This window comes from Danio aesculapii, chromosome 9, assembly GCF_903798145.1.
Source record: "Danio aesculapii chromosome 9, fDanAes4.1, whole genome shotgun sequence".
Taxonomy (NCBI): Eukaryota; Metazoa; Chordata; class Actinopteri; order Cypriniformes; family Danionidae; genus Danio; species Danio aesculapii.
The window spans coordinates 57,054,358-57,066,857 of NC_079443.1; the positions used below are offsets into that span (position 1 = coordinate 57,054,358).

General features: G+C 36.6%; 1 protein-coding gene across 1 annotated transcript in view; it reads left to right on the forward strand.

The window, feature by feature from the left end:
* scn1laa (sodium channel, voltage-gated, type I-like, alpha) overlaps nt 1-12,500 on the forward strand; it is an 81,889-nt gene that overhangs the window by 43,078 nt on the left and 26,311 nt on the right. Inside the window, 2 exon segments of the mRNA XM_056466052.1 lie at nt 1-18; nt 10,309-10,441. The exon segment at nt 1-18 is cut by the window's left edge and continues 411 nt beyond it. Of these exon segments, the coding sequence (XP_056322027.1) occupies nt 1-18; nt 10,309-10,441 (151 nt within the window).

The following is a 12,500-nucleotide window of genomic DNA, read 5'->3' on the forward strand; positions in this document are numbered from 1 at the left end:
CTAGAGGAAGATAAAGAGGTACGTTTGAGTTATTTATTTACCTCTAGACATTTAGCAGATGCTTTTGTCCGAAGTGACTTACGATTGAGAAGACAATACACACGTAAAAAATGAAGAACTCTTTGCATTTAGAGAATTTAGTGCAAGAGTAAGGAAGTATAAGGTTTTTTTTAAAGAGAGAGAGAGAGAGAGTGAGAGTATGTGTGTTTCTAAAGGTGGTTGGTTTGTCAAACCCACTCACCTGTGTAAAACACACTTCAAAAATGCCAAAGTTATATCATCCTGCAGCCCAAGTCTAGCTACTCACTGAAGCTAAACAGGGCTGAACGTGGTCAGTACCTGGATGGGAGACCACATGGGAAATCTAGGTTGCTGTTGGAAGTGGTGTTAGTGAGGCCAACAGGGGGCGCTCAACCTGCGGTCTGTGTGAGTCCTAATACCCCAATAAAGTGAAGGGGACACCGTACTGTCAGTGAACGCCATCTTTCGGATGAGATGTTTATTGAGGTCTTGACTCTGTGTGATCATTAAAAATCCCGTAAAGAGTAACCCCGGTGTCCTGGCTATATTCACTCCATCACCTCTTACCAATCATGGCCTCCCAATCATCCCCATCCACCGAATTGGCTCTAGCATTGTCTCTCCACTGCATCTAGAGCTGGTGTGTAGTGAGCGCACTGTCGCTGTTGTCTTGGGGCTGCTGTCGCATCATCCAAGCGGATGCTGCACACTGGTGGTGGTGTGGAGAGACCCGCCCCCCTCCCCATGTTTTTGTGAAACGCTTTGCTAAGCGATAAGTGCCCTATATAAATACACACATTACATTACATAAATGCACAATTTTTTTATTTCTTGTTATGGAATTATTGTAAAAACATGTCTGGTGCAAATGTGCAAAAAACTGGTGCAGGTGTCGGTTAAAGTGTCAGTGAGATGAAAGTGTGTTTCTACTGGTGGCTTGTCAAGCCCACGCACCTGTTTAAGCCACACTTAGAATTAATAATGTTTAGGATTGGTGAAAGGTGAGATGGGGAGAGAAGAGGAGCTCTTGGTTTTATTGACAGAGTTTCAGGTGATCTTGGAAAAGATGGATTTTTACTTGTCGTTTGAATGATACTAGTAAATCAGCAGAAATTGAAGTTGCTCCGGCAGCTATCTCTCTGCAACTCTCACATGGAGCAAACAAATACTGGATGGAAAAATACAATAACAAAAGCAAATGAAATATGGGTAAACATGAAAGGAAGGTATGTAGAAACAAAAGTCGAATGTCTAGAATGGCACTAGAAAGGCACAAAGCAATCTATTCAGATGTAATTTTAAACAAGATAGGGATGGAACAAAGTGAAATGTGTAAAGTATGTCAAAAAGAAGAAGAGGGTTTTTTACACATGTTTTTATATTGTCAAGAAATTGAAAGTTTTTTTAAAAGATTGTAAAGTTTTAATTAAAGGACTTCTTGGAAACTGGGATGAAAATGAAATGGAATGGAGCAGAGTGTTGATGTTGGGATGGAATAAGAAAAATGAACATAAGAATATTGTCAACCCATGTATAATGCTGATGAAGAATGCAATGTGGGAAAGGAGAATTGTAGCAAAAAAGACAAAATTGTGATGGATGTATGGGCAATTTTAAGGAGGAAAATGGAAGGATATGTGGAAAAACTGTATATATATTATAAAAACGAGAACAATTTAGGTGAACTGCACAAAATTTTGACGGACAAAGCATGTCAAGTTTTTAAAGAAATGAACTGGAATTTACCACAGTTTTAATGTTTTGATTCCAAATTATCTTTTAATGTGTATTGTGTTATGCTTTACCATGTAAAATTGTAATTAAAATTATTAAAAAAGAAAAAAAAATTAAAAAAAGCTCTAACATGGTCACCCACTGAAGCTAAGCAGGGCTGCGGCCGTTCAGTACCTGGATGGGAGACCACATGGGAGCTAGATTGCTGCCGGAAGTGGTGTTAGCGAGGCCAGCAGGGGGCGCTCAACCTGCGGTCTGTGTGGGTCCTAACGCCCCAGTATATTGATGAGGACTCTGTACATCTCAGTGAGCACCGTCTTTCGGACGAGATGTTAAACTAAGGTCCTGACTCTCTGTGGTCATTAAAATCCCAGGATGTCCTTTTAAAAAGAGCGGGTGTTTAATCTGGCATCCTGGCCAAATTTGTCCTCTAGTCTCTGTCCATCATGGCCTCTTAAGCATCCCAATATTAGAATTGGCTTCATCACTCTGTCTCCTCTCCACCAATCAGCTGGTGTGTGGTGTTCGGTCTGGTGGATGCTGCACACTGGTGGTGGATGAGGTGATTTGAGTTTCAAAAGTTTTTCAGAATTATCCAGTTTTCCCCACAATTAAAGCTAACAGCTGCTAATGTGATGTTAAATGATGCTCAACACACACAAATCTGTTAAAAAGTACTCAAAAGTACTCAAGGGTGTTTTAACCTTTAACGTAAAGATTTTTTTATTTCAACACATTTCTAAACATAATAGTTTTAATAACCCATTTCTAACTGATTTAACTGATTTCTTTTATCTTTGCCATGATGACAGTACATAATATTTTACTAGATGTTTTTCAGGATACTAGTATTCAGCTTAAAATTACGTTTTACTTGGTTAATCGGGTATATGCCGAAGCATGCTAATAGGACTTTTGTAAATGAACATTAAATAAATGAACATTTATTTTAACCCAGTATATTCAATGGAGCTTCTGTGCTAGCCTGCCCATTCTGACGGTCGCGTGCGAGCAAACGGCTTTTTGTCTCGTTTTACGCTTGAGCAACTAAATGAATGCCAAAGTCTGTTTAACTGATTGTATTTGAATTACATTACAACATCGATGCTGTAAAAGGAATCGTATAGAATGGAAAAAATCACACAATAGCAGGTCACCGGAAGATTATCAGTATGGGAAACACACTAGCTCTGCATATACCCTATTAGGCAGGTTAGGGGAATTAGGCAAGTCAATGTATAACAGTGGTTGAGTCTGTTGACAATCGAAAAAAAATGTGTTTAAGGGGGCTAATAATATTGACCTTTAAATGGTTTTAAAAAAAATTAAACTGCTTTTATTCTAGCCGAAATAAAACTCTCCAGAAGAAAAAAATACTATAAGAAATTCCTTGCTCTGTTAAACATTAATTGAAAAATGTTTTACAAATAATTCTCATTTGATATGCTTGACAGCTATACTGTCCACTGTAGTAAACCCTACACAAACTCTAATCATTGTGAAAATCGCTGTACAATTCAACGGGGACTGAATTGAATTGACCAGAACACACCCTTCAATAACAGTCCAAATGATGTCTTTTCCTCCAGAGTCGAACCAATCCTGTTTTAGCGTCTCCTAAAATGAAAGCTTTCCAATTTGCCTGAATTTGTCGCTGTCGTAATCGTGGTCAGGTTTCTCTCCGCTGGGGTTAATTGCAATAAGTGCATTGTGGATTACGTCAACATGTAGCCTGAACCATTATGGAGGAGAGGTCGGGGAATATCAGTCTTCAGATCGCATTATCTGCCATTTAAGTGCTGAGGATGAACGTTGGTCTCATGATAACATGCTCATTTGCTATCTGCTAGGAAACGAGGTGGTCTGTGGTTTTGGCCTGTCTATGTACTGAACATTTGTATGCCATCTCTTTCGCAATACTGTTAAAATGGCTGCCACTTTAGCTTTTTGAAGGGTGGTGCACTGCCAGGTCAAAAAAAACTACTTTGATTTATGCATGCAGATACAGTACTTAAGAGTTCGTGATTAGATATTTATTGCTGCGATTATTGTTGATATATGTTTGACAACAAGTCTTTTAACTCTGATTGATGTAGTGGTTAGTTATAGGGATGCACCGATACCATTTTTTGGATCTGATGCTGATGCCAAAATTCTGAGTATCGACCGATACAGATCCCATCCCGATACTGTGCCGTTTGTTTTTATACATAATACATTTTCTATAGTTCTAGTGATAAACGCAAATAATATATCTTCCTCAGTAAAAATAACAGACCTAATAAACTAGGCTAGCATTCATTATGACATTGATATGATCTGTTGTGGTCCAGCTTACGTTTCCTTTTTTAATATTAAGATTTTTCTTTGAAATCTGCAAAAGGCTACCACTATTGACCCTAATCATTGGTAAAATAACCAGCCTTTTAGCAAAGCCTGATATTTTCCTGCAGGTTTGACGCAGACTAAACTAAATCTGAGGTCAGTTTCACTTAATAAACAGTCCCTCGCCTAAACTCGCCATAAAACAAAGTTTTACGCTTATATGCTTCAGCGCACAAACTGACAGACAGGTCTGTTAAATAAAACATTAATATAAATAAAATGACAGTGAAATGTTCACAGTTTCTGAGTAGCCTATATTAGGCTGAATATATTTCTGTTAATGATAATCCATATTGCGCCTGTCAGTTTCACTTTTATTAATTGAATTAACTACTTTGATAACAATGAGCCAGGCTTTACTAACTATTCGTAGCACTGAAAGTATTCACCTCAGAAAAATAACCTCGGTCAGAAGGATGAGAGAATCTAAACTTATTGTGCACAGATTCAGAAATAATCTTACGGAGAGGCGCACATCGCGTCTGCGCAGATGGTGCATGAATGAAGCGCTTGATGCATCACTGAGACAATGTATGAGCCTCAAAGGCTCATACATTGAGGATCTGTCCAATGTATGAGCCTCTTCTAATTAAAAATTTCAGGTAGGCCTGCTTTGTGTGTGAAGAGCAGGCAATAACCCTCTCTACTCCAGTGTCTGCTAATCTAACAGACGCAATATGATTTAGAAACAGCGGTGAACTCCATGTTACAGGTCAAAATGAATCTGTTTAATGCAAAACTAAATGTATTTCCCTACTGATTATTTAAGGCAATAGAAACAAGTCTTGGAGAAAGTTTTCCGTGTTGTCATAAACGAACGCGGCACGCAGTTTGAATTGTGAATGAATGGAGAATGATTGATAGGCGCAGTGGAGGGAAGCGCTGAAGTGAACATGAATTTCTGAATCTGTGCTTCACATTAAACTATAGAATGGCTTCAGAACATCTGGCATATAGTAGACCTACATGACAACTTTCTAGTGCCTTATAATAGGCTACTTACACGGCTTTTGTTGGTTTATAATTTACACAGAATATAGTGCATACGCAAGATGGCCAATACCTGATCCAGCAAAAATATGCGGTGTCGAACTGATATCCAATCCAAGTATCGGGATCGGTGCATCCCTAGTTAGTTAGCTTTTAATTCTTTTGTTAATATAAAATGTATGGTGGCCGAGAAAGCTTAACGTGCTGCAATTTAAGAAAACACGCAATTACAAAAAAACAACAACAGCATATTAAGAAAAGATCTTTATTGGTTTGACAGCACACATGTTACAAATTATCACTATGCAAGCAAATAAGTGGACCCAAAAAAGTGATGACCTAGTAGTTTAGGTTATTTTACAAAAGGCAATGGTGTAATCAGGATGTTAAAATAAACAACACATGTCAGTGATTCAGCATCTGCATTTAATAATGTAATTTTTAGGTTTAATATGTATTAATTAGATTATAATCTATACCATTTCGTTGGAGTGCAGTAAGTGCACTATTCTGTGCTTCTGAATGGCTGCATTTAAATTTCTGTCGCGTTTTGTTTGGTGCAAACAGGTGCCACTTGTTAACATCATGATGTATGAAATACTGTTTCCTGGTCCAAGCCGCTACTCATTTGAATTGAAAAAATATTCGTTCATGACCTCTTTTTAGTCGTATCACACATTAAAGTGATTTATTTAATTAGTTTTTTTTTATAAAATGATGCTGCACAACTGGAACTCTGGACTTGCTGCATCACAGACATCAATATTTTAACAATATATAAAAAATTAATCCCTTTCTGATATTAGGTGGTTGTATACATTGCGATCATGATTTTCGAAAGTATTACAGTGCTATGTAAATGTTTATTATTACCATTTGTTGAGCCTCCTTGTACAGTTTGATTGAGCGTTTGGATCCAGAAGCTGCTTCACGTGAAGTCAGAATATACATTTGTAGGCAATCTATAAGTATTTTCAAATAGTTATGCACACACGCCAAAAACAGGTACTGAGGTGGAGGACTTCTCTCTTCCTGAATCCCCAGGTCTAAATGCAGACACAAGCTATTTGAACCATTAGCCCTGCTGGTAATCTGGAAGATTTTTTACATAGGCTGAAAGGTAATGAACAGATAAAAGACAAAGTCTACCGTTCTTCAATTCTCCTATGGCTCTCCCAACAAAAATGCTTTACTGGTGACCAAAGTTGCCAGAAAGTTATAGTAAATTTTACAGTAAATGTTTGAAGAATGTGTTTTTCTGTACAAGAGAATTGTTATATATACAGTAGACAAGGTTGTGTTTTAGCATTATAATGTAGGCACCACATGGCAAGGCAGCTCTCTATATTTTGGAGCGGAGCCATAATCGCTGATTGATTGTCTCTTAGACATCAACAGATGATTCGCTTTTATTGCTTCTATTGATTTATCTGCCATTCTACTACTGCGACAAATCTCTTTACCTCCAGGCAAAATGGAGAGTGTTTTTCCTGGTTGTCTGTATGTCTCACACTTTCACAATCTTTGCAGCATTTCTGAGATGCTTTCAAGGTTTTCAGTGGGACGAGACCTGTAAAATCTTTTTAAGCATCACAATTAACAATAATTAAAAGCAGCTTTTAGCCTTGATGAAAAACTTGTTCTTGATTGTTTGTGCATTTCGAAAAATCTAACTTAGCAAGCCATTGAAATAAAAATGAAAAAGGATTGCGTTATATTGGATTAATTCAGTCAATGATGAAATGCTAACATATTTTCCTCTCAACTTAGTCCTTTTATTAATCCAGGGTCGCCACAGCGGAATGAACCGCCAACTTATCCAGCACGTTTTTACGCAGCGGATGCCCTTCCAGCCGCAACCCATCTCTGGGAAATGCTAACATATGTTCTTATAAAATATATCTAATGATATATTCACAAAATATTTATCATCAGTGTTGGAAAAAGTTTAGTATTATGAACTAGTATAAACATCCGACATATCACACTAAGCAATACATTTAATAGAATGTAATTAAATTAAATTATTTCAGGGATTAATACATTAATTCTCCCATGATACATTCTTATAAATTGCATTCAATTATGTATTCATAATTATTTTGTCATTAATATTGGAGTACAATTTTGTTTTATTAACTAGTTTTAATCAAGCAAATTAATGGAATTTTATTCAATTTAAATTATTTAGTGATTAATTTGATAATTCTAACATGAGACATTCTTAAAAAATTAATCCAATGATATTTTTAAAAATGATTTCTTATTAATATTGGGGGAAAAAGTATCAAACTAGTTTTTAACATTCGATACATCGATAAATCATTCAAATCAATTGGTTTAAATATGATTAATTCAGTGATTAATTCAAAAATTCTCCCATGAAAGCCCTTTATATTTAAGCTGTGGTCAGATCAAGGTATTTCTGTGTTGGGCGATATCTTCGACAACCAGGGCTTGAGGTCTTTCCAGGATTTGAAAGAAGGTTACAATCTCCCCGGACATTCCTACTTTCTGTATTTAAGGCTGAGAAGTGCAATGCGTGCTTATGGAGTTCTGTGGAACTGTAATTTGGACAATCATCCATTGCGGGACTGTGGGAATTTCTCTCAGTCACGTGGAGCAATCTCATGCATTTACAACAAACTGCTTAACTATGACTCTGTTGCACTCCCCATCATCACAATATGGGAAAAGGAACTGTCCTCTTACCAACTGAACTGGGACTGGATATGGGAAAGTATCCAGGTGATGTCTAAGAATCCTGCCCATCAACTCATACACTATAAACTGATCCACAAGGCTTATGCAACTACATATGTGCTACACCGCATGAAACGTTTACCTACCCCTTTTTGTACATTGTGTAATTCAAACTTCGTGGGGACATATATGCATATGTTTTTTTGAATGTCCACTTATCAGTACATTTTGGGATAAGGTATTTCAAACTATTTCAGAATTGTGTGAAATGTTCATTCCCAAATACCCTAATATCTGTTTATTGAATGATGATTATGATCTAAACCTAAACACTTCCCAACGCAGGATATTTCATACTGCACTAACTGCAGCCAAGAAAGTTATATTTAAAATATGGCATGAACCCTCATTCCCAGCGGATAAAATGTGGCTTATTGAATTAAAAAATATTGCACTGTTAGAACGTTCCAATGCAAGAATTAACAGAGCTAAACCCCATACAATCAAAGCATGGTCCAATTTTATTGAGAAAATTTCTTATATAATAACTAGTTAATTCTCACCCCAGAGCTTTTCTTTTTCTGTGTATTGTTATTCATTTATTATTTTACTGTCTTTATTTTATTATTAATATTATTTGTAATTTCTTTATGTATTTTTATTTAATGCAAACCCTGGCTTGTACAAAGTTGTTGCTAGCTATGTATGCTGGCTTTGTTCTGCAATAAATAAATAATCATAAAAAAAAAAATTCTCCCATGATATGTTTTTATATATTTTGTACAATTAATTATATATTTAAAAGTGATTTCTCATCATTAATGTGGGGAGAATGTTGCATCATTAACTAGCTTTAAACATTACACTAAGCAAGCCATTCAAATGAGTTTAATTAAATGTAATTAATTCAATATTTCTCACATCATATATTCTTATACATTTTGTCCATATATTAAAAAAAATATTTATCATTAATATTGAAGAAAAAAAAAGTTGAGTTCTAAAGTAGTTTTAAACATTTTACTAGTCAAGCCATTCAAAGAAATTGTATTTAATTTAATTAATTCAATGATTAATTCAACAATTCCCATTTTACATATATGTTAATGAAATATTTCTGACATAGTGGGCCCTAACATACACCCGGCGCAATAAGGTGCAAGTTGTGTGTGGTGCGATGTGTTGCTATTTTCAGACCAGCACAACACTAATTTTCACGGTTTACGCTGCGTTGTTTATATAGCAAATCCATTTGTGCCGATTTGTGGACTCACGGGTGTGCTGGTCTGGAATGGGTGTGTGTTAAAGTGCGTTGTTGGCGTGTTGCTATTTTGAGGAACTAAAATAGACTGCGCAATTGGTCCAGCGCAGTCCAGCTGAAGTCCAGCTCAGAGCGCATTAGTTGTGCGCCTAAACGCATACACATTTCTTAATACAAACAGGATGTACAGCAACACACAAATATCTTTACATATGAAAAAAATTAAAGGATTAATATGTTATATGATATTTTTTTCAGTTTATTCATGACAATTTGCATTAGTATAATGTTATTATTATTAGCAGTATTATTTATTGTATGCATATTTATATATTTTTTTTATAAAAACAAGTTTAGTTTTGTCCACCTTTCGGCTTTTGGAAATGTCTGCCTTACCAAATGGGGCATAAGAACAGGACGTGTGTTTGGATATAAGTTTTTGACCACACTTTGTTATTATTGTTTATTTTTTTTAATTAGAACTGAATTTAGAAATAGTTTTGAAACAAATCTTTGTGCTTAACAAACTAAATGAAATATGTAGGCTAGTGGATGTATTCAGTGGAGTGCGTACAACACAGTTTCCATATCCACAAAAGTAAAGAGTAAAAGTAAAGAGAAAGATAAAGAGGCTGAATGGAGAAGGCTCGTTCTTTATCCTCGCGCTGCAGATGCTCTGTTTAACTGTTTTCTGGCTAGTGAAGCATTTAGTTTTTCCACTTACAAAGTCCACCATGTAAATAGCAAATGTGCCATGACATGACCCAACTGACTCTTAAAGGGAATAAGAGATGAGATTCTGATTGGTTTAATGCACATTATTCTCAAAACACACCCATAACTCATTAAGAGAATAAGCACAACCCTGTTAGACCGTGCGCTGGGGTGCAGACCGTATTTTTCCATCCTTAAAATAGCAAAAGTGGATTCGGACACATCCTTAATGCTTTTGCGCCATGCTTTAGACTTTGCTTCTAGATCATTAAAATAGAGCCTAATATGTTCTAGTAAAATTAATCCAATGATATATTAAAAAACTATTCTCATCAATATTGGAGGGGGAAAATGAGCTAGTTTTAATCTCACTTTGCTCAGTGACTCAGCACAAATGTCTGTTCTTCAGAAAGCGCTTGCACATGTATCATCTGCTCTATTCGATGTGGAGGTGTTGCTATAGTAATGTGTGCTGTGTGTGTATGTGTGTGCTCTTGTAGAAACTGTCTGACGTGGCGTCCAGCTTCTCAGAGGGAAGCACAGTTGACCTCAGACCATTGGGCAAAGACGGAGAAGACGCTTTGGAGTTGGTACTTGGGGAAGAAGCATACCCTGAACCCTGTTTCACAGCAGGTGATTCTGCAATAGGTTGCTCACTTACAGTAAGACAAATGACTATTGCAAAAAAAATAATAATAAATTTAAAAAATGGGTAACACTTTAATTCAAGATGACATAGTTAGACATGTTACATGCACCTACTAAAGTAATCACCAGTGTTTGTGGTAATGCATTCCAAATAATGCGAGTTAAGTAATAATATTATTTTTCTAGTAATGAGTAAAGACACATTTAAGACACATTAAAAAACACATTACTTTTATAAATTAAGTAATAATATTTGAGTTAATAAGTAATAATTTCACTTTTTGAAAATGTCATGTGAGTTACTTTTAGTTTGATTATTGTAAAAAATGAATTGCAGAATTAAAATGAAAGTAATCGCAATGAATCACACAGTCAATAAGAGAATGTGTTCGTTTTGAACGCATCCAAGAAAAGGAAAAGGGGATTATATTCTCAATGGACAGCGATTTTACTTAAGACAAATAGTACAGACATAGCAAACACATTGTTTTAACTTTTCAATAATCTGTATATACGGCATGTAGAGCTCTGGGGTCAGGAAGTTCTCAGATAACATTATCCTACAATATTTTTTGATGTGTTTTTGAAAGGTTAATGTAGGTGTAGGTCATACAGTGTGTTGTTAATTGCAGAGCTCCTCTATTAAAAAAAGAAAGAAAAAAAAACAAGCTCTGAAAGAGATCAAGCCTCAGCCAGGGAGTAAAAAGTAACGTAACGCATTACTTACTATAAAAAGTAACCAAGTACTGCAAATATTGTAATGCGTTACTTTCAAAAGTAACTTTCCCCAACACTGGTCATCACAATGTATAATGCATAATTGCTCACACTGTTACTTAACAGGTTCAGTATTTTGTGATTCACAGGTGCTTTCTGTTTATTTATGAATTACATTATGGGAGTTTTACCTGTGCTCTATCTGCTTTTCATGCTGAACTTGGTTTATCCGAGTGACCATTTAGAGAAAAAATGTTTTATTTACATTTTTATATAGAGATCTAAGTCTGTAAAATAACAGAAAATGGACTGGCAACTAGAGGTCTGCATACCCGACCAGTTTTCTTGCTGTGTTAAATTTCCGAATAAAACACGGTAGTGGCTGGGAACTCTGGTATAATTTGAAAGGGGGCGGATAGTCTAACAATATAGCTAGCGCTCCTGAGAGAAAGAGCGCACACTCCGGAGAGCATACCTGCCAACATTCGGATCATGAAATCCGGGAGATTTTATCCGTGGGTGCGTGTGAAGTGAATGGGGGGGCGCGACAACTGGGAAGCAGGTATGAAGATGGTTGCGCGGTGGGGACTGAACCAAAAAGCTGAGGAACGGGGGGGTGGAATTCCGGGATATTTCCGGGAGATAGAACAATACAGGAAATGGGCGGGAGATGGGTCTGAAACACGGGAGAATGTTGGCAGGTATGCCAGAGAGAGAGAGAGAGAGAGAGAGAGAGAGAGAGAGCACGCATCCGCTGTAGTGCTGTGTGTATGTGTGTGTGAGAGAGAGAATGAGAGAGAGAGCTCTACTGCTTTGCACAACTGCCCTTTTTGCTTGTTTGTATGCAGTAAAGTGGCACTGCTTTGGCTATACGAATGTACAGTTATTTGTCATGCCAATAAAGCACCTAAATGTCAAATGTGAATGTGAGACCGTGTGTGTGTGAATGAGAGAGAGTGCGCGAATCCGCCGTGGTGCTGCATGTCGCTTGTAATAGGCTGACTGGACTCTGTAGCATCCAGCTGGGTGTTTTTTTTGGAGGCCTATTTAATCGCTATACATTCTTCCGAGGGCTCAATATGTACCTGCTACGTGTATAGAAATAATGCTGATATGATATATGAAACACAATCGGTAGTTTGCAAATATATTAAGTGGATATGTTAGTAAATCTGACTTTGGAGTATCCACCAAGCTCACCGCACGTCAAGCGGCACTCAGGCCCACATGGAATCTGTGCGCGCAGAATTTTGCAGATTTTTAGCCCATCATTAATTCTGTTTATTTACTGGTGTAAATGTGTAAACATTATATTTATTCAGTTTTT